Genomic DNA, 27,565 nt, shown 5'->3' with positions numbered 1-27,565 from the left:
TGGACACTCTCAATGCCAGAGGGCTCGCGAGTTAAAAAGATTAAAAAAGCAGTAAAAAAATTTAGTCTGTATTCAAATGTGTATTATTTAATAGACTAATTACAGTAATATTTAATACCTCTCTAAGAAAGTTAACGTCGACAATTAGATAACAATTGCTATTAATTAGTCCATGCCCTGCGTTTCATCGGTCCGCTCTTTACTTCTAAAATAATAATTCAAGCGTGATTTTTCAAGTTTGATTCTCCGTTCTTTGTCCTGCTCATTTGCCCATTCCGGTATATTTATTTTATAATGTTCGGGTACGGAACACGGCGTACCTAATAGCCTCACAGCCACAGGAGTCACTTTCAAATGTGAACAAAAGCTTTGCCACCACACTCGAGGCTCTACCAAATGTACACTGTTCCATACAGCGTCTATCTTTCCAAAAAAACCAGTTCTAGTCTTAAACTCCGCCACATTCTTCATTACAACACCTGAACTATCGGAATGTTTTGTAGCAAAGTCGGAAAGAAACGACATTGCATCGCCAATTTCTTTATCCGAAAGACTGCAACCAACGTAACGTGGGTCCAAGAGATTTGCAGCTAAATGTATTGGCTTGACGTAATTCTCTTTGCACTGTTTCAGCGATAATTTAATATAGTCATACTGTGTATCCTTTTCTAAATTCACCATTAATTGAGCAAAGATCGCTGGTACGTCGGATATGATAGTTTTCTCAGAACGCGCTTCTTCTAACGCATCGTGAACTGCTTCTAAAGTTTCTGTGATTCTTAGATGGTAATTCCATGATTGTTCGCTAATAGATAGTGATCTATAGTAATCTAATTGCTTGAACCTAACCGCGAGTGTAGTAATACTATCCTTGTTATCCAGAAACAATTTAAATGAATTATAATATTCTTTCCAGTTCCAGGCTTCATCTGGTATTTTAAGGGAATTGATTAGTTTTATAAACACGTCATCTTCTGGGCTATCTAGTACTGGTAGGATTGATTCCTTAAGGAATTTAATATGTATTTTGAGATCATGAGTTGAAATGATATGTGAGCTACCTCTGATTAGGTTTTCGAACCAACAATACAAAGTGTTGTATAAGCATTGTGTGAGAAGAATATTTGGAAAAAAATTCCAATTTTCCTTGTAATACGGTTTTTCATAAATGAAAGTAACGACTTTTTCAAAGCCAATTTTGTTAATAATGCTTGTCGTTTCTTCCAAATTCTGTAAGTCTTTTGGACCCTTGGCTGTTTTCATCAATTTTATTTCATAACACACTGGCTTCGGTGTCATTACGACGTAACATAATAAATACTCTGAAATATAAAATAAATCAAATTTAGAAACAATTTTACTAAAATCTCTGGTTTAGGTGTAGGTATTTATTGAGTGTTGGCCTAGAAGTGTCAACGTGTGACTCCAACCTCGAGATCGTAGGTTCGATCCTCGGCTGCGCACGAATGGACTATCTGTCTACGTACTCATTTAATATTCGTCCGAAAGGTGAAGGAAAACATCGTGTGGAATCTGGCTTGCCTTAGATGCATAAAGTTGACGGCGTGGCTCAGGAGGTTGATCACCTACACGCTTATTAGATTGGCTAGCTATTAAGCTCTGATGAGCATGATCTCTATTAAGAGATCATGAAACAGATACAGAATTCTGAGGCTTAGACCTAAAAAAGTTGTAGCACCACTGGTTTGTTTTTCATTTTTATTTATTACGTATTTACCGTAATATTCATGCCACTTAGTACAGTTTAGTGTTTGTGTGCAACAAAGTAATTCAAAAATTCAGTAGTATCCAATTCACTCAAACACGTAATTGGGCGATTAGGCTATTAAAACAATTTTACTAAAGACTTACCTTTAACATTAATTTCCTCAATAAAATACGTAATGGATACTGTACTAGCATTCGCAATCTCAATATCTATTTCGTTATTTAATCTTGTGCAATCATCATCAAAAAGCCTATTAATATCATTAACGGATGGTATGTTGTAATTAGGTCGCAGAAGATGAATAGCTTTCTTCCAGTACTTGCTTTCCAAAATATCATGAGGAACGTCGCTCGCAAAAATCGCTCTCGCCAGGGCTCTGTCTATTTTATCATTATCGGTATCAATCGTTTGAGGTTTTCTTACACTTTTTTCATATGTTGTCCCTATATTCTCAAGAGGATCTATGCCACTATTAGTAGCGCATGATGTTGCCATCACCTCATCTTCGTGTTCACTATGAACTTCAACTTTAACGGTAGTGACCAGCATATTTGGCTCCGGAGGCGGCGTATGGATATCCTCGTCTTCACTACTTTCTGAATCCGATACATCAGCCAAGTAATTCTTCTTAACATCTGCTGGACATTCGTCACATTCCACCACGATATGTTTTAACAGCCTCGTCGCATTACAATGCTTATATTCCTTGCTACAATAAATACAGGATCCATGCTTTTTGTATCCTACCTCGCTGATTATTGAAAAATATTGCCAGATATCGCTAGCAGGTTTCCCAGCTGTCGCTGCTCTGTTTTGGCGACTCAAGTGGGGGTTGACTGCTGGGCGATTGCACAATTTTTTAGAGGTTTCTGATTTAGGCGGATCAATATTCATATGATAACCGTACATGAACTTCTCTTTGACATTCTCAGGACAGTTCACACACCGGCACAGGTGTACAACTAATCTAGTAGCATTAGAAGATCTGTACTCTACTCCACAGTACTTGCACGAGGCATGCCTTCTGTAACCTGTCTGCTCTAATATATTATAATGTTCCCAAACCTTTGGTCGCGCGAAAGTTTTCTTTATAACGATTCGAGGGTCATACGAGTTGTTAGGCAAATATCGCTCCAGATCGAGTTCTATAAACTTTTTTTTTATTTCCTCTGGGATTTTTTCGCATCTCTTTATGTGATCGAGTAAACGTAAAATGCTAATTTCCAATACTTCGAAATTGCAATATATGCAAATTGCGTGTTTTTTCATACCTGGCTTCTTAATACTTTTAAAATGTTCCCATACCATATGGCGAGTTTTTATATTCTGTCGCACTTCCTTGCGATGCACGAACTGCTTATAGTTCGGGTGAAATATCTTTGCCCTGACTGACATCGGAAGTTGACCTTTGAGAGTCTCCCTAATATCTTCGGGACAGTTATCACATTGCACGAGATGTGTAGCGCACCTCGTTGGATTACTGTTTTTATATTCTCTATCACAATAACGGCATGCGGTATGTTTTTTCTTGCCTGTCAAATTCAACAGTTTATAATGTTTCCAAATGTCACTTTCGTACCGCGGCATTTCTACATACGTATAGGAATTGAATTATTACTATCACAATAACGCACCATTACTTATAAATTATCGGTTTTTACCGTAGTAAATACAATAAAAATCGCGATGTTTTCAACGAATATGACCGACGATTGTGACGCTTTCGATCGGTTTACTACGGGTAAGCGGTTACATACCGCGACGGAGTTGACTACGTACAGCTATCTTTGTCGCACTAATGCATTACACCGGTGTCGGCGCCGCGGGATGGCCATGACGGGTCAGAGAAAGAGAAAAATGGCAACGTCGCACGTTGCAAAATATTAAAGCGCGTGCCTGTAATTAATTTATATTTTAAACTGAAAGTACATTCTACGCATGTACTAATTATTGTACATTTCAAAACATTCAATACTGGTAAATCAATATTCACAAAGGCGTGTTACGACGTTAAGAGTTGTGTAATGAAGTTGCTTTCGGTGCATGGGTTCAGGAGTTTAAATAGTTATCATATCTATAGCAAACATAAATCGGATAAAGATGCTAATGATAAAAGTGTAATAATGAGATATTTTTGTTAAGTCTAGTGACTCGATCTCTGTACACGTACTATGCATAAAATATTTCATAAACATTTTGTGACGTTTTCACAAATCGCATCAATTGCCGTACAGCGGATATTCGTAGCAAAAACTACTTAATATTTTGTGACCTTGATGGCATTGTTGCTTTAATAGGTGTTTTGAATTCTTCACTTTTTTCATCGTACAAGCGTCAAATCGTTATTCTGTCACGTTCACATGTCAACTGTCAAAAATAAAGCATTCCTATGCAAACTTTGTATGCGAACTTATAATTTTTATTTTGGTAATTATTGTCTCCTTCGAAATCTAATAAAGCTTAGTTCATGTGACAAATATGAAGACAATGATTAATGAAGATGGCATGTCCTTTATAAAGGCGGTTTTCTTATCATTGATTAAAAAATCTTAAAAGCCTTTACCTTTATAGCTCGTCAAGTTTATTTGATTCTGTATCACCAATTTATACATTTTATTAATTAAGACGTGTATAGTAGAAAATTTTAGGGTCAATTAAAAAAATTGTTTACTCATGTGTCCCCATAAAATACATGCAATCCATACATTCACACTAGTTTAAACTCTAGTTTAAACAATATAAATTAACTTAATAAACAGAAACATCTAAAATCCCTTAATATGTGATAAAAACGATTTATTACTAATAATAGACATGATATCTCTTGTTACACTACTTAAACCAAGTATTTCTACTATAGTAAAAATATTGTGATTTAAGGCATAATCTTTATTATTTATATATAATTGTATAACACACAAAAAGTACTATTTTAGAATAAGAACGTTTTACAAATATTTTAAATTTATACAGACCTGATATTATTGTACCATATGAGAATTAAAAATCCGTGTCACAAGTACACTGGCAATCTGGCAATAAACAAAGTAAAAACTTGAATTTTTAGCGCAAAGATAATATTATTAGTTAAAAAAGGTTTTAAATACTCCTGTCAGTAGGTACCGTTATTATTCCAATTTATATTAATTCATTACGATTTTACAGTAATTTATCGTTAACAATTTTTAACCTGGTTACCCATAAATTTAGGTAAAAATATTATTTATAAAAATAAAATTGAGTAAAAAATCGGTGTCGCTACAATCTCCTGTATAAAGAGTATAAAATATATTATCTAAATCTTTTAAATGTCCGATTCTGTAAATGAAAAACGCAAATGGGCAAATTTGATTGAAACTCACACAGGTAAAAGGTACTTAATAAAAAGGCTTCCTCTTGAATGATTAATGTACTACTTTAAAAAAGGCTTTCATCTTTAAATTTATAAAACGTCAATCATTAAAATTTGATGCTCAGAAGCACTGAAGGCGTTTCCTTAATAAAATCTTATTTAGGAAATCATTGAGCTTTAAACCGTAAATTAAAAACCCTGTCTTTCTTTAATCTTTATGAAAAAAATCTTACTTGTTCTAGAATGGCGCAAAATCTGACGCTGTCATAGAGAAGTAAAGAATGCCATATTATTATTAGAGATGGCGCCCGTTTGTACGTAAGTGGAAGGTTCATTTCAATGCCATTATTTTCGTACTAAAGTTATACTTACTATGTATTTTAAATTAAATTTAAAAAGTTTCTTTTCACTGAAATAAGTAACTATAAAGAATTATAAAATTGACCAGGCCAAGAAAATTTTAAATACGTTAAGAGTAAAGTTTTATATTATGTATTTTAAATACAAAATGATTATTGTGCAATTACATTTTTTTTCAATTTTAGTACTACGTATTACGTATTTATAAAACTTGGTCAAGCCGAGGACACATAAAATATCTAAATTGTATATTAGTGGATAATATTTAAACTGAAAATATTAAGTTGACTTATAATATTATAAGCGTCATGCACCGAATAACAAATCTACGTGACTTAGAAATAGTCTTATTTTTATTTCGCGTGATTACCGCCAAAAGAAACAATGCTTTCAGCATGACAATTGACAAGCCATTGACAAGGATAATGATTTTCTACAGAACATCAATTAAAGGCAGACTGCGGTAGGGTAATTTATGTAACTGTTTTAAATGTAATTATTATCATCTTGGAAATAAAAATAATACAGCGGCATACATGCAACATCGGGTTCTGTTATAAAAATAATTTACTTTTATGCATATAATTGACGTCCAGAATAATTATTATATGCATAACAATAAGTTGTTCAGTAACTTTTATGTACTGGAGAGGTTACCAATTAAGTTTTGCATTTAACCGAGTGTGTGAAATAGACTGTAATGAGATTAGACATATATATAATATTATTATTTATCGTTTTTAAGCTCAGGAGTCTCCCTATGGGAAGCCAAACCGGGGTCTATTTTCCTCAATACTTAATTAACAGTCTAAAAACTACTAAAACATTACAAATTGTACAATAATTTACGATGACTGTAAAATAAATCATATAGGATGCCTATTATTTTAGTAGGAATAATATGTTCACGTTAGAGAAGCCGCAGCCACACGATTTTTGTAAAAATATTAACGAATCGTAGCAATAACAAATTTTATGATACCTGTCTCAAATCACAAAATTTCACGGAAATGGTGCAGCCGTTTGGTAGAAGTTTAATTACAAACACCGCTAAAAGTCTGCGAATCCTCAACTTATGATAAACAAATTACTTTTAATTCCCGCATATAACGTTCAATATTGAAAGTATGTTCGTAATTTGTATAGGAAAATGTATGGACATGAATCACCCAGCACGGTGCTTGCATTTTATCTAGTTCGACATTACTTATCAATTTATCACTGTTATTGTATGATAAGGAATTTCAGCTTCTAATTGATTTTTTATTCAGTTGCAAAAAATAGCGATCTAGATTCTGCATCTTAAATACTTAAAGTATTGAAGAACTTCAACAACTAGACGAACTAGTAGCTTCAGCGACTGCGACTCTCATCCTCAAGGTCATAGGTTTGATACCAAGCTATCCACCGATTGATTTTCTGTGTACATTCAATAATCGCTCGAACGGTGATGGAAAACATCGTAAGGCTTGCCTAAGTCCCAAAAATTTGCTGAACACTTACTTGCCTATTAGTTTGCCAAATGTTTATGGAACAACAGGAACATACAGAAATCTGATGACCAGATCTAGAAAACTCTTGTAGCGCCACTGGTTTTGTGTTATTCAAGAACTACTTCTACGCAACCAAGATTTTTTTATAGAAGAATGTATATATTAACTGGCGTTATATCGGGTTTAGCGTAATTAATACCCTAAAAAGTATACTTGCATATTACATAAAATATCAATGAATAAACGCAGAAATCTTACGTCACAAAACAATATTACAGATCATAGAGCACATACTTATGTGACATCATATTCACATAAAGAATGAGCAATATTGATCATAATATGTATTTTATAGTCCGAATGGGCTGTAAGCTTTTACCTTTTGCGAAATTCGCCTTTGTTATAATTTAATATGGCAATAAAAACGAACACTGGAATACCAGACTAACTTTCGTTTTATGGCAATCGAGCTATGAATACGAAATTGGATTAAATTAAACTATGCAAGGTGTTCGTATGTATTATTATTATATCTGCTTAAGTCAGGAGCAGTGTTGGCTCGGTTCCTAGAGCATCGGAGGTCGTAATTTCGAACCCTGGCTACGCACGTTCAAACGCTACTCAAAAGTTGTACGACTGAAAAGCATCGTAAGGAAAGCAGCATCCCTTAGACCCTAAAAGTCGACGGCGTATATCAGACCTTATCACTTAGTTGCCTATTAGAAAAACAAATAAATATATCATATATATGCTTAAAGGTTCTTAAAGCGCCACTGCTTTCATTGTAAAAATCAAGAAAAGTGATACTGGACTGACGGAAATATATTCTTTATCTCACAAAAACATTCAATGAAGCTATTCCACATGTAATATGAAATATATAAGTAAATTTGCGCAACACAAGCTTGTTGAACCATTTATTACGTGAAAGTGTTGTTAACAAAAAGTAGATCTATAAAATGTCCTTATTGAGACGCTATTAAATTATCCGGCTTTTTTTACCTGAGCAGGTTACTATCACTCGCATTTTTATAGACCATAGAGCAAGAAAAAGGTAACTTTGTGTTAATCTGTGCCGTTGTTACGCTTTTTTAATTGTTTATGAAATAAGATTTGAATTTTGAACAAGAACATTCTTAGATCTATAAATAGTGGATTCCATAGACACTAGCAGTTTTAAAGATTATCAAAAGAAAATTCCAAATAAGATTAACATATAGTAACAATTGATAGTTCATTAAGTGTCACTAGGGACATCGCTCTTGTACGGCAAGGCACTGCTCGTAGCTATCTCCGTGTTTTAACAAATAGAGCGTACACAAAGTTGGATTCCATATCGGATAGTAAATTCGAAACATTAAATGGATGATAATATTTGTTGAAATCTCCTGTAAAACGGAGGTGTAACTTGTGCAGAGAGTAGAAAGTGCTCAAACTTGGAGAGGTATAGACATGATTCGAAAGTTAGGTGCAATCTGCACAAACTGGTTGCACTTTCCAAGCATGGGCTTTCTGATATCAAGTTAATAAACAAATTCAGCCTCATTGGTCAAATATAACGAACGCGTTAACTAGTTGAGAGTACAAAACATTAATGGCTTGTCAACGGTGTATTTGATTAGCACAGAACATACTTAAGAAAATTGTGTCACTTGTTGATTATTGAGGCAAAGTTAATACTGTATATTCAGTTCTGTATATATAATGTATAATATTATTATATTTAAAAATGAAATTTATATCAGAGTTATCAATTACAGAATAATACGTTTACAAAGATTTCGCAATGTACTAGTCAAAAACGGCTATTTAAATATAGTTTTTAGGTAGTTAAAATTCAGCTTTTTACTTATATAGCGTTTGTTTTACTCCTGATAAGCAATCTCCAAATTTTTTACAGTTGTTTTTTTTAAAGATACAACATTAAATATTACATTTACAAAATAAAGGTTTTAACCTAATTGCCTTTAATAAATTGAGTTATTATAGGCAATTAATTTGTTATGATAATTCATAGATTGCGCTCGAAACTATCTCCCATCTCACCCACATAAATAAACCAAGACGCATAACTTTGCATAATAAAACAAAACGTATCGTGATAAATGGAGTGGGATGTAATGCCATAGACAATCTTTAAGCGCCATTTTGAATTTGTCAATTCATTAGCGGTATATTTTTACCTAGGACCGTTTAATAAATATTTGTTCACATTTAACCCGTATTTCATTTTTCCTACTGTATAATCTACATAAAATATATATTTGGAATTACAAAAATAAGTAAAAGGTACTCTTGACCCCATCTATTAGATATAGATGTATTGATAGCCGTTAAAGACATATGTAACTGAAATTTTTTCGACCTAATTTATACAAATCAATTACTTTATTTTTATGAATAGTAGATTTAGTTTTATTGTCTTGGTATATATTGAAATGTAAACGATGCCTAGTCACGATATCTGATATTGAGCAGCACCTGCCTCGGGTCATGCACCATAATTGCTGGCTATTTAAGTTTTATTGTAAGAAAAAAACGATTTATTCATCCTTCCTAAGCCTTTGTACACTATTTACGTTTAACGATCAGTATGTAATACAGATTTAGATCTGAAGTATAGATTTATTTGATAAGTTTATTTATTTACAAAACAACGCACAGATAAAGATTCAGTATGTATTCCCTGGTATGCTTATGAAAGGAAAAATATTTTTTATTCATTGCCACTTGATTAAACTATTTAATTTAAAAAACATCGTAGAACAGATAAGGTAACATTATCTGAAATATTGACAGATGACTTATTCTGAAGAGAATGACATCAAACTATGTCTGTCTGCTGACATAAGTGATCTACTTGTATAAAAGCGGTAAAAGGTATATTAAAATTCAAATCTGCTAATATATTGAAATTCTAATCCAATTACATAACATGATATTGTTTCGATAAACCCAAAAACTTAATACATTGCATAACTACTTTCACAAAAGTATTTATAAAGTGACTGTCCATCCTCTCACTTTCTGAAGAGGTTAAGCGTGGGATTATCTATTTTGTACGTTTATTATGTCCAAATAAACCACTTTTACTTTCGTATAAGATCAATGATTAACACTGCAGGTTTTGCTTCCTTACGATGACTTGTTTTTATGAACGACTTTAGCGAGATTAATGCTATGATTATTAACTGACTTCCTAACCCCGAAAACATCGTTGCGTTTATTTTCATAATTTTAATGGAATGCGGACATGCGATTCAGTTTTCAATTGGAATGAAAAAAAAAGACATTTTTAAGCATTAACCTGTTATTTGATAAAACTTTAGGGAAATCTTATTTATTGACACATAATAATTATTATTATGTTGATCACATAAGCGTCTTTCACGTTCCAGTTAACGTAACTAAAACTAAACCTGATTAACATTCGAAATTTAAATATTAAAACAATTTGACAAAGAAAACGTTTGATTGTGTAATATTCCAAATAATCTCAAATCTCTCAGACCGAGTAATGAATACACTGTACAGACAACTTAATTGACATTGACATATTAAATGCTCATTTGATTATCAATGTCAGCACTCCAATATATCTAATCTAGTCGTAGTAACTGCGATCGAAATAAATCGCATATTACAAAGTGTTCGGTATGCCGAGTTTGCAACTGTTTAATTTTGACTCTGATTCATATATCATTCATTAGCAGGGACACTCGTATTTTATAAACGGAATATCTCTGTTGGCCTTGACGGCCCAGTTCGGGCTGTTTTGGCGAGCTTAACTTGGCCGGATTGGGCTCTTTCCAGTGACTAGTGCAAGAGCGTCTCCTGCGAGACTCGAACCTCGGATTGGGCCGTCACGTGGTGGTCAATCGTCAAAAGTCCTGAAATGTCCTGCCCGGACGGAAGCTAACTGGAGCTATACGAAAGAGCGAAGTACGAACTTAAGGTCCACGCCTTTCCCGGTGGGATTTTACCCAAATGACAGCCGGTCTTTGACCCTAATTTCATTTTGATTTTAGTTAGCTGCGCGGGCACCTTTTAATTTGTCATTATCTTTTGTTTTTGCATCATCCGGATCAGTTAAGACGATGGGGCCTATACCTTTTGTCGGATAAGGACACACGAACGGGTCATTTCAAGCCTTTAAATTGTAGCAATAAGACAGAGATAGAAAGGGTTATTGTCGGGGCTAACGAAACGATAAAGACAAAGATATTTTGATTTGAAAAAAAAACAAAAAAACAAAAAACGCTAGACAAATACTAGAAAAGGTCTAACTTGTGATTGTCCTTATAGAAGCTTTGATAGCTTAAAGTATTTGATACGATATGTATATGTTTATTCCACGAAAAATATTCGAAAGATCTCCGTTCTTATGATTTTATTATAATATAGCTATCAAATGTAGCTATTTTTACACTCGTTGACAATTAGAAAATGTCATTGTTAGAGGCAAATTACGGAAAGAGTTAGGCACCAAATCACAATTAATTTTCTTAAATTAATTATAGTACAGTAACGAGTTATGCTGATTTATTAGCTGAATGATATATTAATTGCGAATAGTGAATGGTAAAAAGCGTGAACATGTGTCGTGTACACTTTCAAGTAATTATCGATATTTACATGTACGTTACATCACTTATTATAGAGGAAAAGATTACAGTCATTAGCAAAATACATCGCTACCATGTTTGGTGCATAATTATTTAACAATTATGTAAGATTTTATAATTGTTGCATATATGCGGAAAATTGTCATGGAAAATTTCATTTTAAAGTCCAAATTAAGGAAGGTTGTTTAAAATACTTTCGGTGCTTCCGGGCTGCATTATTTATTAAATACTTTGTGTGATATTCTTTTATTTTTACTCGAATACTGAATAAGAGTTAGTTTTATTAAACATTATACAATAGGATCACCAAATTATAATCACGTTAGGGACAATTACAGGTCTCCTTATTTTTTTTATATACATGTGTCTTCACTGAGACATCATGGAACATTACGATTTAGCCTAACCTTTTTGTAATAGGCGCGACAGATGTTTCAGATGTTGTTTCAGTGCAGGAGTCAGTCACGTTGTCTTGGAACGAGAGGCGTTCCGGATACTTCACACACAAATATGTGTTAAGGATTGGTTATTGCTGGAAAATGCGACAAAACCAAATTACACTAAACAAAAATTATTTGAAATAATTCTTGTCTTGAAGGATATTATGATGGATGATTTGAACAACGAACAATCAGTCAATGTCAAATCATAATTAAATGCAATTACATTATTTATTTTGTCATATTCTATGTATAGATCGGCCTAGTGGCTTTAGTGTGCGACTATCATCCCTGCGATCGTTCGATCCCCGTGCACCAATGGATTCTCTTTCTATGTGCCCATTTAATATTCGAACGGTGCAGGAAAACATCGAGAAGCGATATTTTTTTGACGTAAGGAAACCATAGACCCAAAAAGTTGACAGCGTGTGTCAGGCACAGGAGGCTGATCAAATAATGGCCTATTAGATTGACGAATAATGAAGAAACATATACAGAAATATCAGGATCCATATCTAAAGAGGTGTTACCGCAACTGATTTATTTTTTCTATGTATGTAAAGTTATCTTAGAACTCCTATTTTAGAACTACGTTGCTTCACGCTCCCCTTATACAGTAGTGTTCTGTAACCTGTGAGTAATTAAATACTATGGCGTATCTATTTTTTTAATATCGCGGTATTCTGATGTCAACAGCCATGTCTGTTTGTTTTGAAATTTTAATCACCCAATTGAAAGCATTAACGTCCAATTGTCATAATTAAATGTCAAATCATTAAAATCGTACTCCTTCAAAGTGTATATCTATAGATAAGAATTAGGAGAAATGCGGAAATAGATTATACAAGATAAAAGCACTAAAATGCTAATAATAAGTTATCTAAGACTTAATTGAATGTAGATAAACTTGCTCGGTTTGTTCCTTAAATATGTTAATTTTATTCCTGAAATAGAATCGTGAGTTATACTAGTGCAATAGAATTTATATTTGTTTACCTAACTCGGTTTTATATTATTAGTTATATACCTATAGGAAAACACCAATTATGGTACTTAGAGGACCGGCGCTGGTTTTAACTTCCAATGGCGATAGCGATCACGACTTGTTTGTATTCTCCAAGTCTCAATCGTCACTAAATCCTGATCGCAATCGCTATTGCTACAACTGCACTTTAGCTCTAATCACTAAAACCACCACGGGTTCTCTAGTAATATAAAGAAATGTGCATTCAAAATGTAAAGGTGATATTTAATACATTTATTATTATTGTATTTATATAAAACCTTTTTACCGAAAGTAGCTTTCTAGCAGACTTGATCCTGACATACACCTTTCACTTCATTTCCTTTCATTGAATTCCTCATACGCAGTTAAGGGTTTTGGTAACATAAGAAATTGCGATAAAAATACCAATGTAGGATGAACGGAGAGAAAGGTCGGAAACGCACTCGCGAGCCCACTAGCATCGGGAGTGTCCATGGGCGGTGGTATCACTTAACATCAGGTGAGCATCCTGCTCGTTTACCTGTTCTATAAAAAAAAATCGAAGAACGTCGGAGAAGAGTAAGAATAAATGCCATCACTGTTATCCGATGATATCTCATCCGGCACCACCACCAAGACAGCACAAGGAAATGTTCTTCCATAGAATTATCTATTTATTCAATCTTAGTACTGAGAGCTTGTCCAGTCCGAAAATCTGAAGTTAATTGAGAAAACAACTGAGTGTATTGGAGAATCTTAGCTCCGAGTATAGTCATAGTCTGTAAACTGAAGCGAAAATTACATATTAACAAACAACATACACAATCTCCGTCCATTACACATTCTATTTTTTTATGTTTATACGATATATTTTTTAAGTGGATTTCTTATGGGTAAGTAGGTGATCAGCCTCATGTGCCTGACACGCCATCGATTATTTGGGTCTAAGACAAACCTTCCTCACGATATTTTCCTTCATCGTTCGAGCGAATATTAAATGCGCACATATAAAGTCCATTGCACAGCCCGAGATCGAACCTAGGACGTCATTGATGAGAGTCGCACGTGAAGCCCAACACTGCTCAACGTGGATCAGGAAGTTTTTTTTTATTGATTAGCCCACTTAGTATATATACGTTTAATCTATTTCCTATTTTCTAGGTCATATGAGTTAGAAACCAGATATAACAAGATATTGTCTTTCTTCACGGATTCTTTCACTACTGATATGCTCCAAGAGACATGAAGATTGAATGATTATATGTGATGAAACGTTGAAGATGTGACCCGATTTCTCTTAAACCCATTCATTGTTATAAATAAATAAAAATTTGTAAGAAACCTACCGATATAGAACAATGAATGTCTAGCATTATGATTTTATTGTATTAAAAAGTGTAATACAGTAAACCATCTTATAACATGGTACTTTTACGTATTTTCATATTACGTGATTTAAGTCTCTCGGGTATTCCTCTAAATAACACGCACGTTATATCTCTGTACTGCGACATTTATAATTGTTGTCAATTGTATAATGCGTTATATGAAACCATACAGCGCGTTATGGCAGAATACTCCTATAACGCGGACCCATATAACCTATTATAAGATTTTACTGTACATATAATCACTACAGGAGGGGTTTTATTCGAATAAAATATATTAGAATAAAATCCAAACAATTATTAATTATATAAATATATGTGCAATATTTAGAGACCGTTTTAAATATCAACGACGCGTTGCCTTGCCGTAACTTGGTAGTCAATGTAAATTTACAATTAATTTATTTGACATTCATAAGTGTACTTGTTTACACACACACCTATATGAATGAAATGAAAAAAAAAATGAAAGATATTTTGAGTTTGAGTTAAAAAAGTCTAATAAGTGGCCTAGAGGCTTCAGCGTAGCGCTCTCATCCCTGAGATCGTAGGTTCGATCCCCGTCTGTGCACCAATTGGATTTTCTGTCTATGCGCATTTAACATTTTCGGCATAGGAAGCTACCTACCAGGCCTAGAAAGGTTGTAGCGCCACTGGTTTATATATATAATAAAAAGTATTTTAGACCTTTTAATTAATTGGGATTTTTAACTAATAGTTAAAAAAATATGAATGTCACATGTGTTTATATTGCTTGGCATGCAAATGTTATATTCTAGAAATGTGTGGCTTACACCGTGTACAAATTCCATCAACAAAACTAGAACATGGAAAATTATTTAAATTATCGAATAAAATGGTTTCCGGCCTCCTTAAATATATCATTAAGACATGACAGCTCAATAAATTACTGTTTTAAAATTATTGGCGCCAATGCAAACAGTTACTCGACCAAAACGTCATTCATCACAACAATTCTAATTAATACAGTAAAAATCAATGATTGTCTAATCTGTAGAAAGCGAATTTTTCTGACATTATGTAGCAAACACATTGCTTGAATTTAGCATTCCGAGTGCGAGAAAGTTGTTATTTGGGACAATTAAATTATGTGCATTTTGACCCCCGAGACATTTAAATTTTTAAATTTCAACAATAATAAATTATGCTTTTAATACTCCTATTATAAATTCACTATTATAAAGAGCAGTGTTGGCCTAGTGGCTTCAGCGTCTGACTCTCATACCTGAGGTCGTAGGTTCGATCCCTGGCTGTGCACCAATGCAGTTTCTTTCTATGTGCGCATTTAACATTTGTTCGAACGGTGAAGGTAAACATCGTGAGGAAACCGACATGTCTTAGACCCAAAATTTGCCTATTAGATTTAAAAATAATCATGACACATATTCAGAAATCTGAGGCCAAGACCTAAAGAGGTTGTAGTGCCACTGATTTATTTATTTTATTATAAGTTCGCAATAAATTGAAGACATTATATATCTTTATCATATTACTATTATTAATAATCACGTATTAATAATGACAACAAAGAATGCTATTAGGAGCAAACACAAATACAATAGTAGTCTAAAGTTAGAAAAATCTGACGACATCGGCTCAATTATCAACTTCAAGGTCAAACTCTAAGTTCAAAGCCACGATCGAGCTGTGTCTGTTCTGTAGCGAAGCAGACAAGACGTCATAATATGCAATGTGCTTGCCGATACTTGACACGCCGTTTAATTGGGTTTGTTAGCAAGAATAATAAATTAATTTTCTTTAGCAGTATAATGTGAAATGTACATATATATAGAAATAAATTTATCGGACTTGACAGCTTTTTACATTCTTTATTTTTTTCGTAAATTTTTCCTTTTTTCCATTTTTGCCTGTCCGTTTGCCAGGTGGCAAAGGCCTCCACCAACCTTCTCCATTCTAGCCTTTCTAAGGCCACTCTACCCCTTGTTGTTCCCGGGATTAGTCTAATGTCGTCGTCCCATATTTTATGTGGTCTACCTCTCTTTCTCTTTCCACCTCTTGGGTACCATTGTGTGATACATTATTACAAATACATTTCACCATTTCATCACACAATGGTGAAATGTATACTTTACGCAAATAAATTTAATTAATTAAATTAAAGATTAGTTGATTTTATAGGCTCATAATAAAAATCCTTTAATACAATTTGAATATCGAAAATCATTCACTGTCAGCTCAATCAATGCATAGAGTCAAAAAAGCAGCCTATAAACAGTCCAATTTCACTGACTCATGTATTTATGAATATGAAGGTATATCATTATTACATTATACGTATAGAAACTAATATAATTCTTCAGAGCATTATGAATTATACAGAGTAACATTGCGTGATATAAGCAATAAATACATAAGCAGTGTGTCATATAAGAGCATGTGGTGACATAAAGAGCAATGAGAAGCAAGTAGAGTATACAAAGCAAACATAGATAGTAAAGGATGATGCGAGGTGGATGGATGATGAAGTTGGGTCGTCTTGTAATACAAACCTGGACTAAATACAGGACGTACTAGAGTAGAAAGAGAATGAAGTCGATAGAGGTATGTCAGAACCGTGACAAGTTGAGCACCGTCGTCTCTGGCTAATATACTAGGTATAAAATATGATTTCTAAGTTAAAATTAGATGTGTTAAATGTTAAATTAATATCATGATTGTCGTCAAACATCATATTAAATGCTTAATCATTTTCTCGCGATGCTAATTATAAAAAGCATTCGGGTTTAGACAAATTAATAGGCAATCACAATCCAATCATAATTAGATGATCGTGTTGATATCTTCATATATTGCTACGCCCAATTATATAATGGAGATCAAATTAGTTTTTTGTTCACATTCAAAGGCAGCTAGCTGTTGTAGATTTCTTCCTCAAATGCCTGCAACAAAACTATTTATATCTGGTATCGTATATTTGAATTACGAATATCAAAAGGATATGACAAAAAATTTAGGTAAAGTCGTAATTTTTTAATTAATAAAATCCACAATCATAGTCGAATCGCGCGTGACTCTTTTAAGAAGTTTTTATAACAATCAAAATATAAATTTTGTTGCTAAGATCTATCCGCTCGATTCTGAATAGTTTTTAAGCATCGCCTAATAGGTCTTTTATTTTTTGCTCCTTGTCAAGGTTATATTATTTTATATAACAGTAGTCCCGTTTATATATTAGGACACTTGACTTACGACTCTTTGAATTCAATTCTTATAATATCTACGAATTCGAACAATATTCAAGTCAGAACACCATTTTTCAATCTATAAATCATGATTTAATTCCGAGGCACGCATGGAGCGTTTTGAGCGCGATTACTAGTTCATGCTTATATATTTATTTCGTGATTTTGTATTAAAATCTGTCCAAAGCAAGCATATATACACAGTCGCGGTTTTTAAAGTCGTTTAAAAATTAAATCGCTTTCTAAAAAGCGAAAATTTTGCCTCAACTGGTTTACTTTAATTACACAAATAAAAATCCCAATTAAGTAAATAAATGTAAAAATACATCGACAATGAATTATTTATTTTGAAATCTATTCGTCCCATAACAAAACGTATGTTTTAGATTCGACAGTGCTTGAAGGATTTAAATAGTAAATTAAGCCGATACATAATTAATCATGAAAATCAAACTCCATTAATTTTTTGCTAAGAACTCTGACAGTAACATGACAAGAGCGAATAGAACTAATGTGTGAATTTAAATACCAGTGTAAGGCTGTCAAAACATTACATATATCGCTCTATAACCGTTATCTTGTTTCAAATTATGTGTTATAGAACTACCTACATTAATTATACAGCAAATTAGTTAATTTAAATATTAATCTTGTAACAAAAACACATTGGGCTCTGATGTTACCATAGTATGTAACTAAGAAAATTCGACGTATAAACTGGTAACCATGGCAACATGTCTTATCAACATTTTTACAAGAATATATGATTGACATTGTATATATATGAATACAATCAGGATTGTGATGTCTTTTGTTTTTTCAGTCGATGGAGTTACAGAGAATGTTGCCAGATTACATGAAATGATCAGTTCTGCGATCGGGCATGACATATAATAAGAACTTTCACTTGTACCGACTTTGTAATCAATTTAACTGTAACAAGTGTGTAAAAAATTATCAATGGCCTCATCTATATGCGAAAATGCTAATAGAATGGGGATTACATTTTTGTATGGAAAACTTATATACAAAATAAAATATCTGTATTCTTTGGAAAGTTGATGCATTCGAGTCAACAGAACAGAAATTATCGTAGTCACCGAATGGAATACTTAACAAAACTATCGCAAGATATTATTTGTGACAATTTTTCCGTGGAAACGTGTACTTAATAAAACACCTAAATAGTTTACTCTTGCGCATCGACTTACCATCTACGTGCCGTTACTGTAAATATTTTTTTAAATCTCCAGCGAACGGAACATTTGAGATACAAATCGTAAGTTTTACTATAGATAACAAGTGAAGCGCGCTTTTGCTCCTTTTTTTTTGAAGAAGGTTCACTTCGACATCATCTTTTAAATTTATTATGGTTTTTTAAATCCTTTTTTAATTATTATTATGTAGGTTCAGATAACTGGGTTTTCAGGGTCAGGTCTCAGATTTCTGTATCTATTTCATGATCATTTGTCAATCCAATAGTCACGTGATCAGCCACCTGTGTGTGACACACATCGACATTTAGGGTCAATTATCCGTTTACTTCACGTTTTCCTTTACCGTCGGAGCGAATATTAAATGCGCACAGAGCAAGAAGTCCATTAGTGCAAAGCCGGGGACCGAACCTACGACCTATGTGACGAGAGGTTCACGCTAAAGCCAACACTGCTTAGGCTTCGTATTAATTTGACTGCTTTTTATAAAAAAAGATTCACTAGATTACTTTTGCGTCTAAATGTTTTTAATTTTAGAAGTGGAATGAAATATTCATATGTACAATGAAGTTACTGAGACGGTAAGAAGTAATTATGATTTTTTTAGAAATCGGGCCCCAAATCTCCTAATTGCTCTGTTTCGATTTTTTTTTAATTTATGCACTCTAATAATGCTCTCGAAATCTCAGTTGTTTGACTTTCACTACATACCTACTATTGATGTGCACAATGTTTGTTTTATTGTACTCGAACATTCTAACATGATTTTCTGAAAGAGATCACGCGCGTGTTCGATCATTGCCATCAAGAGAAAGCATTAAAAATAAACTATTTAATACCGAGATTGTTTTACTTTTATATACTTTCGTAATGTAGGCCATTTGTGAAGTAGGTTTTAAGTTATGCAGATAAGTAACCACGAACTGCTCCCGTACTCTGTAACTTCCATTAGCGATATTAAATCTATTAAGTAAGTTTGATATCTCACAATGTCAGTAGCACGAAAATCTTAAAAGGCCGGTAACACGCGCGAACCCTCCTACCCTCCTACTCCTCCTCCAACCCTCGAACGACCTCGAACTACCATTTCTTCCACGTATCATTGTTTATTATATTAAAAGTTTCATCCAAAAGTAATCGTAATCTCTGATGGGAAATTCAAATGCCTTCAAAAATACAAATACGAATATGTATATACTTAATATTATAAAAAAGTAGAGATTTGTATGTATCTTAACGAATTGTACTGAACTCAAAAAGTACTGAACCGATTTTAAAAAGTCTTTTACCATTCAAATGCAAATATGACCTGCATCTGGTAAATAGTACCGGTGACCCCAGAGCTGGCTTTTTGGCTTTTTGGGTCAACGAATAAGTATCACAATACAGCGAGGAGATGCTGCTATAGGTACACTGCTACAGGGACCATACTTTGTAGGTTAAGAAAAGTGAAAATACTAGTTTGAAGAGATCACAACACTATCTACAAAAAATGTTTAACAGGTCCACCCGTAAGAAGCCGGGACGGGCCGCTAGTTACAAATAAAAATATACCTACCAACAGTGTCTGACGTGATAGGCTTTTCTCCCAGCAATAAAAAAACACACAAAGGCGGTTCGACATCAAAATTGTTGATAACAATGTGGTAATGAGATCGCACTGCGTAGAGACAGATATTTGCACACAATGTTCTGCGTTGTCGGAAAGTTGTTTGGTTTAAACGTAATTGTGGGAAGGATTATTTTAAGGATTTAACTTGTACATTTTAGGTCGAAATCATCAGGTGAGCCTCCTGCCCGTTTGCCCCCTGTTCTATAAAAAAAAAAACCGAATAATCGGAAACTTATCAGAACTTGCAATCATTTAATTTTAAACGCTAGTGCTCATAGATGTATATTATGTATAAGGTTGACCACACTGAATGTTGTAATATGTGGAATGTGGTATTTAAAGAAAATTTTTATTTTAATTCAAGAAGTCCTTTCCTTTACGCGATCTAATATGTTATAAATATTATTGATTTTTCTGAAACATGTCCTAATAAATAAAAATACATATCTTAAAAAAATTGCGTTTTGTGTAAATTTTATAGCATCCCCTATACCAGTGATTCTCAACCACTGTTCCGCGGCACTTTTGTGTGCCGCCAAATTCCAAAAGTGTGCCGCTAAATTATGCAAATATATAATGATGTTAATATTATTCAATTATATCAATTTTTTTTTCATTATTAGTTTGTAATTAATCCCTTATTAAATGTTCAAATATTATTAAAGCATATATTAGTTTAAAGAAAAACACTTTTTTAACGGATTATAGATATGTATTATTATATTTAAACTTATAATTATTTTTACATAATTTTAAATTTAAACCGACGTTTCGCGTGCTTTACAGCGTGCGTGGTCACGGTGACTGAAGACAAAGGTGTTAAATGTCAAAAAGTATTACAGCTGCAGAAAATGTTGTGTTATCTGTATTTATTTCCCCGGAGTTGGTATCGACTATCCGGGGAAATAAATACAGATAACACAACATTTTCTGCAGCTGTAATACTTTTTGACATTTAACACCTTTGTCTTCAGTCACCGTGACCACGCACGCTGTAAAGCACGCGAAACGTCGGTTTAAATTTAAAATTATGTAAAAATAATTATAAGTTTAAATATAATAATACATATCTATAATCCGTTAAAAAAGTGTTTTTCTTTAAATGTGTAAAAGTTATGTAAATAAAAGACAATACTACATATATTAGTTCATTTCGTATATTAAAACTTAAATTTCTGTAGTGTGTTGTAGTAAATAAATAATTTTTAGCTTAATCTTTGCATGATGCCAAATTTAAAAATCGTTAATTGTGTGCCGTCAAACTTTAAAATCATTAAATATGTGCCGTGACAAAAAAAAAAGTTAAGAATCACTGTCCTATACAAACGATACTACGGACTGCCCAAAAAGTCATCGTAGCCCATGGACACCCACTTTATTGGATTCATTGCAGGCCGTTGAGTAAAATTTAATATGCTTTTTTGTACCCGTATTGGCTATTAATCATAAAATCAATCAAGCCTGTATCTTCACTGGTGAAATTAGTACTGGCGATGTGTATTGCAATGTATGTATTTAGACCTGACATAGTAATGGTTTCTACATTGCACGAACAACTCCAGAGAAATAAAGATGCGTCTTGTTTTTTTATAACACCCCGAGAATTGCTTGAAATTATATTATTATATTTATTAATTTCTATATTATATGTATAGAAATTAATTTAATTATCAATACGACTTAGAAACGACTTCAAGAAAAGAGCGTACAAATTCTTAAAAGGCCAGCAACGCACTCGCGAGCCCTCTAGCATCGAGAGTTTCCATGGGCGGCGGTATCACTTTACATCAGGTGAGCCTCCTGCCCGTTTGCCCCCTGTTCTAAAAAAAATGTTTTTTCGCTTACCGCCTTCTGTTGGTAACATGTTACATAAACTGTCTAGTATAAAGCAGACACACCCACTCACAATAAGGGCACTTCAAAAGAGAAAAAGAATTCTGAGTACGTTCAACTGTCTGCATGTTTAAGCTGCTTACGAAAACAGCCAGTTGGTTAAGTTTTCCCGGGAATCAATTTTTTTCGGTAATCTATACCTTGCCTAAAATAAGGAGCGAAGAATGCAATATAGCAACAAAAATCTTGATTGCTTAAATTCAAATGTGTTGAAGGAGATTGATTATCAAAACAAAAATTAAATATCTAACTTTTAAAAATTAAATTGGAGACTACGCCAGACAAAACTTTAGGTTTGATATAATTGGTCAAATGGACATGACGTATGATGTCGCGTTAAACGAATAGACCAGACGTGTTAATAACCAATCACAATCGAACGAAGCCCACAATCCCTTCGTCTATAGTTTTATACTCTTTCCCTTGAACTATTTATTTGCCGCGATTTATCTTAAGCTACAAAAAGAGCGTACCAATTCTTAAAAGGCCGGCAAAGCACTCGCGAGCCCTCTGGCATTGAGAGTCCATGGGCGGCGGTATCACTTAAAATCAGGTTAGCCTCCTGCCCGTTTGCCCCCTGTTCTTTAAAAAAATAAACACAAATCTAGATAATTAAAGGTCGGAGGAAAACCTTCCTTACTCCACATATTATTAAAAAAACAACAAAACCGTCTTAAGGAACCCTTTGCTTCACGAATGTATATTAAATTAATTACACATTTACAGCGCGCCTATTTGTCATGCAAGCAATATAATCAGTCGTTCGGAACTTACATGATAAATTTTACGCCGTTCAAACTAATGAACGTGTATATTTTATCTGAGATACATCATTAATTGAGATCAAATCTAAATATACTTCTATAAAAATGCCGACGCTATTTTTAGAATACTAGTACAACTCGAGATTTGTTGATATGGCTGAAAGGAATTTGCCATTAAACGCATTAATAAAATCTTTATTTAATTATAGCATTTAGGGCCTGTTTCACAATGTATGAAGTACCAAATAGCTATGCAACACGTAAATTATTCGAAAGATAAAAGTTCCAAATAAGATACTTCGCGTTTCATGACGAATAGCGCTATCCCACAGTCGTGAAACGACAAAAATACTGTTTATCCTACCAATAAGTAATAAATAGCTTATTTGGAATCCGGACATTGTGAAACAGACCCTTAATATGTTTTGTGGTGGTTACGTTATTACACGATTATATTAGATCGAGTCGTCAATATATGATTTTTCTATACAGAATAATAAACGACCATATCGACACTACTAAGGTGCTTAACCTATAAAAATTATTTGTCACTGTGTGTGTTTGATGTTATTTGTCACGGAAACTGCGCGTGTTTTTAAAAGGACTTTATTTGTGCGAGGTTGGGAATCATTACACCCTTACCAAGGCTCTGTAGGTCTTATCATTATCCACGACTTCGAGTTACCGCCGCAAATTAAGGCATACATCGGAAATTCTTATGCCCTCTAGCATTGAGAGTGTCAATGGGCGGCGGTATCACATAACATCAGGTGAGCCTCCTGCGCGTTTGCCCCTTGTTTTATAAAAAAAAATGTTTTAATTTTGTTTTACTTTAATTTATTGCTGATTGTAAATTACTGAGGGCGCTTTTATGACAATTTTTTTGTACAAGTTTCTGAACCTGCATTGTACCTGTTGTAGATTTTTTTACTTAAAATAATAAAAGAGTACACGGGTTTTTTTATTATAGTATAATGCTATTTTGAGTATTATAATATAAAAAATATAATCGACTTTGTAGACTAACCGTTATATAATATATAAACAATATACTATATAACTGATTAAAATATGTCAGTAAATAGAAAGGTAAATAGAACTATGCAACTAACGGCTACTAGTGCTAATGAAATTACCTACATAAAATAGATTTTAATTTTCATACAACCGTTGGAATGAAAACAATGAACAACAAATGTTGTTCTATTTACTGGGTAGGAAAGGAAGCTTTCTATACGGACTTAATTATAAAAATGTTTTATTCAAAATGGAATACAAAGCGCACAAGGGTAGGATTTAGAGGAACTTTTACGAACTACGACTCGTATCTTCCAGGGAATATCCCACAGGAAGTCAAACTCACAGTTCGCTAGTTCAAAAAGAAAACGCCATATGAAACGTGAAAGACACTCAAGGTGATACATCATTCGCGGTTTAAAACGGCTCCTCATCCATTAGATGATGATGGAGCAATAACCGAACCCCTCTCCCTCTTCAACAGTCAGCTAGAGTATTTACTTTAATTTATGTAACGAGACTTCTGTCTCTGTCCCTTTGCCATAAATAAAAACTTTAAACAAAAGGGCTGTATCAAAATTCATATACCACACTAGGGAGGCCCTGTTGTGGGTAACCAGGAATCAATTAATCCGATGTACATGGTACATGTTTACAACAGTTTAAAAAAATTAAGTAAAAACAATAATAATTTTAATGTTAATAAGTGAACAAGTGAGTGTGTGAAATGAGTTTGTATGCGCATGTATTTGAAATGAGAGTCATTCCAAGATACGTAGGCCTCTGTAGATTCTAAATCCAATTTAGCTAGTGTAATTTATGTGTTTGTCGTTTTTCATTCTACCTTTATGTGTAATTAAATGAATGCCCAACATATCTCCGTCTAACTATATCTATTAAAAAATCTACTAAACTATCCGCTGACTGACGTAAAACGCTAGTACGTAATTACCTACATTCTACACGAAGGAAGTGGCTCTTAAAGTGCATTAGTATGTAGAACAAGTACAGCAAAATACACTAGAGAAGACAATGATCCGTCGTGAGAGCCCACGCGCCGCTGGTCACTTTCCACGGCCGACTTGCGCACGCGCATCCGTTTCAACCGATAATCGATACGTCAATTTCGATTTTCACAGGATTATCTGTGAGATTCGAATATATATATATTGTATATTTTAATACCAGCAACGCACTCGCGAGACCTCTGGCATTGAGAGTGTCCATGGGCGGCGGTATCACATAACATCAGCTGAGCCTCCTGCCTATTTGCCCCCTGTTCTATAAAATAAAAAAAAATACATTCAAGTGATGGAAAGTTTTGATATTGTTTGGAAATAGACCAGTGTTGGCCAAGTTCAACGTGATACCCTGATCCTTGGGGTCGTAGTTTCGATCCGGCTGTACACCAATGGACTTTCTATGTACGCATTTAACACTCGCTCGTAAGGAAAACATCGTGATGATACCGGCGTGCATTAGTGTGGCGGTGTTTCAGGGACATAAAGTCACCTACTTGCAACAAAAATATGAGACGCAGACTTTAATAGTTGTAGTGCCATATCTACACTATATTTATACTACAGTACTATCAATTGATACTGCAAATACATATATCAAATAAAATAAAAAAAATAAAAAAGCCTTTTATTTCCAGTATTTAAAGTTTACACATCTTTCAATTCATTTTAGTGTTGGTTCATGTAGTTTAACCTATGTTAGTATAATGTCTCTTTCATGTCATTGTATGTGTACCTAAATTTCTATGTATTTTCTACTGGAACCCCAAGTTGGGTGTAGGCCTCCTCCAGTGACGCCCATTTATCTCTGTCTTCAGCTACTTTACTCCAATTTTGACCAGCTATCGCTTTAGTTTGTTTTTATGTATGTTTCCTTGCTCTATTGGCGTGTTCATTGGAGGGTTTATAATGCAAATACATCTATAAGATTTCTTAATACTTGTGAATTAACTGTTATAATCCGTAACTGAACTAATCGCAAAACAATAGGCACAAAATGTGTGCAGAGGCTCTTTCAGCACAGAGGAATCACCCACGTAGTCCTGGAATGTGAGGCTGTGGTTAAACAACGTACAAAAATACTCGGAACAGAAACAGCCTGGGAAGTGCCTGGGATACTTCTGTTCTTCTAGAAGCTAGCCTGGCTTAGGTAGTCAGGACTTTACGCACAACAAACCTAGAGAGTCTAAATGCGGCAGAGTCTACCAACCATACCATACACTTTACTTTTATGTAACGTTGTTGTACATACAACATTATTATTGTATAATATACATAATCATTTAACGTTAGTATATATAAACCCTACCATATAGCATACGGCCGTTCTTGTCGCTAGTTACATTCCAGCAGTGGGAAGATAAAACGATTGTTGCTTTTCGCATTTGTATTATAAATATCAAATCTAAAAGTATTGTATAAGTATATACTTGTACATTATATAAAAGGTACAATAAAATCAATTTCCGTTGTATTGTATAGAAAATTTCCTTTGTTTAAATGGAAAAGCCTTTGCCGGCAAATGTTATGAAACTTTCTTTGAAATCGAGTTATGATTGAAATTGTAATGAAAATGTGCACCATCATATAAAACAGGACAAAGGAACTAAAACCTAATGTTAAGTTAAATTACCGCTCATAGACTCTCACAGTATGCAGAGAGCAGAGTATCAGGGAGAATTGTTTGGTCCTACAGATATACTAAAACTTTCTAGGAATATAGATAAATTTTAGTAGCAGAGGGCTGACTGGCAGGAGGTTCATCTGATAAGAGATGATACCGCCGCCTATTGACACACATTGCCAAGGAAGTGCCCATAAGTGATGGTTCAAAGAGACCCGACATCGCTTCGCAACGACAAGGGATCAGCCGCTCGGAAAGTAAATGGACGTCGACTCTCCATGTGATGTATTTGATTTTTACTTTCAGTAGTCATAGTCGCACTTAGTATTTATGAATAAAAAAAAAAGAATCTCACCCATTAGTCACCGATAATGAAAGGAAAATAAATATCTAACCTCATATCTCATAGTTGTCTTATAATAGGATAGGTACTTCTTTTTTATAGAACAGGGCGCAAACGGACAGGAGGCTCATCTGATGTTAAGTGATACCACCGCCCATGGACACTCTACCAATGATGTTAATGCCGCGAGAGCGTTGCCGGCCTTTTAAGTATTGGCACGCTCTTTTCTTGAAGGACCCTAAGTCGAATTGGTTCGGAAATACTTCAGTAAAATCATTTGAGAGAAGTAAGTGCGGCAGCTAAGAGCACAAAAAACACCGCATAGTTATTAAATAACTTTTTAATGGATGAATAGATTTTCATTCGAAGGGAAAGGTACGCGCAAGAATGCAATGTGATGCATCATTATTTGTTACACTTTGTTTAAATTACTTAACGGTTATTCAATTTCAACATTTGTAAGGCACTCGTGTTCGGAGTCTA

The 27,565-nt window shown here is 33.8% G+C and overlaps 2 protein-coding genes across 2 annotated transcripts in view; both read right to left on the bottom strand.

Annotated features, from left to right (window-relative positions):
* LOC111003757 (heparan sulfate 2-O-sulfotransferase pipe) overlaps window positions 1-27,565 on the bottom strand; it is a 63,260-nt gene that overhangs the window by 26,904 nt on the left and 8,791 nt on the right. The window lies entirely within an intron of this gene.
* LOC111003756 lies at window positions 78-3,445 on the bottom strand. The gene is made up of 2 exons (XM_022274432.2): window positions 1,873-3,445; window positions 78-1,322 (listed from the first exon to the last, which is right to left on the bottom strand). The coding sequence occupies exons 1-2, from the start codon at window positions 3,314-3,316 to the stop codon at window positions 166-168; spliced, it is 2,601 nt and encodes an 866-aa protein (XP_022130124.2). The 5' UTR covers window positions 3,317-3,445; the 3' UTR covers window positions 78-165.

Source organism: Pieris rapae, chromosome 13 (assembly GCF_905147795.1).
Source record: "Pieris rapae chromosome 13, ilPieRapa1.1, whole genome shotgun sequence".
NCBI lineage: Eukaryota > Metazoa > Arthropoda > Insecta > Lepidoptera > Pieridae > Pieris > Pieris rapae.
The sequence above is the reverse complement of the archived record's forward strand: the minus strand, read 5'-3'. Positions and strand labels throughout refer to the sequence as shown.

What these genes read in the sequence shown, in the direction of transcription:
- LOC111003756 (XM_022274432.2), bottom strand. Translation starts at nt 3,316, where the DNA reads ATGCCGCGGTACGAAAGTGACATTTGGAAACATTATAAACTGTTGAAT. An exon ending in TGAGGAAATTAATGTTAAAG is followed by an intron (nt 1,323 to 1,872) that starts GTAAGTCTTTAG and finishes TTTATATTTCAG; the next exon opens with AGTATTTATTATGTTACGTC.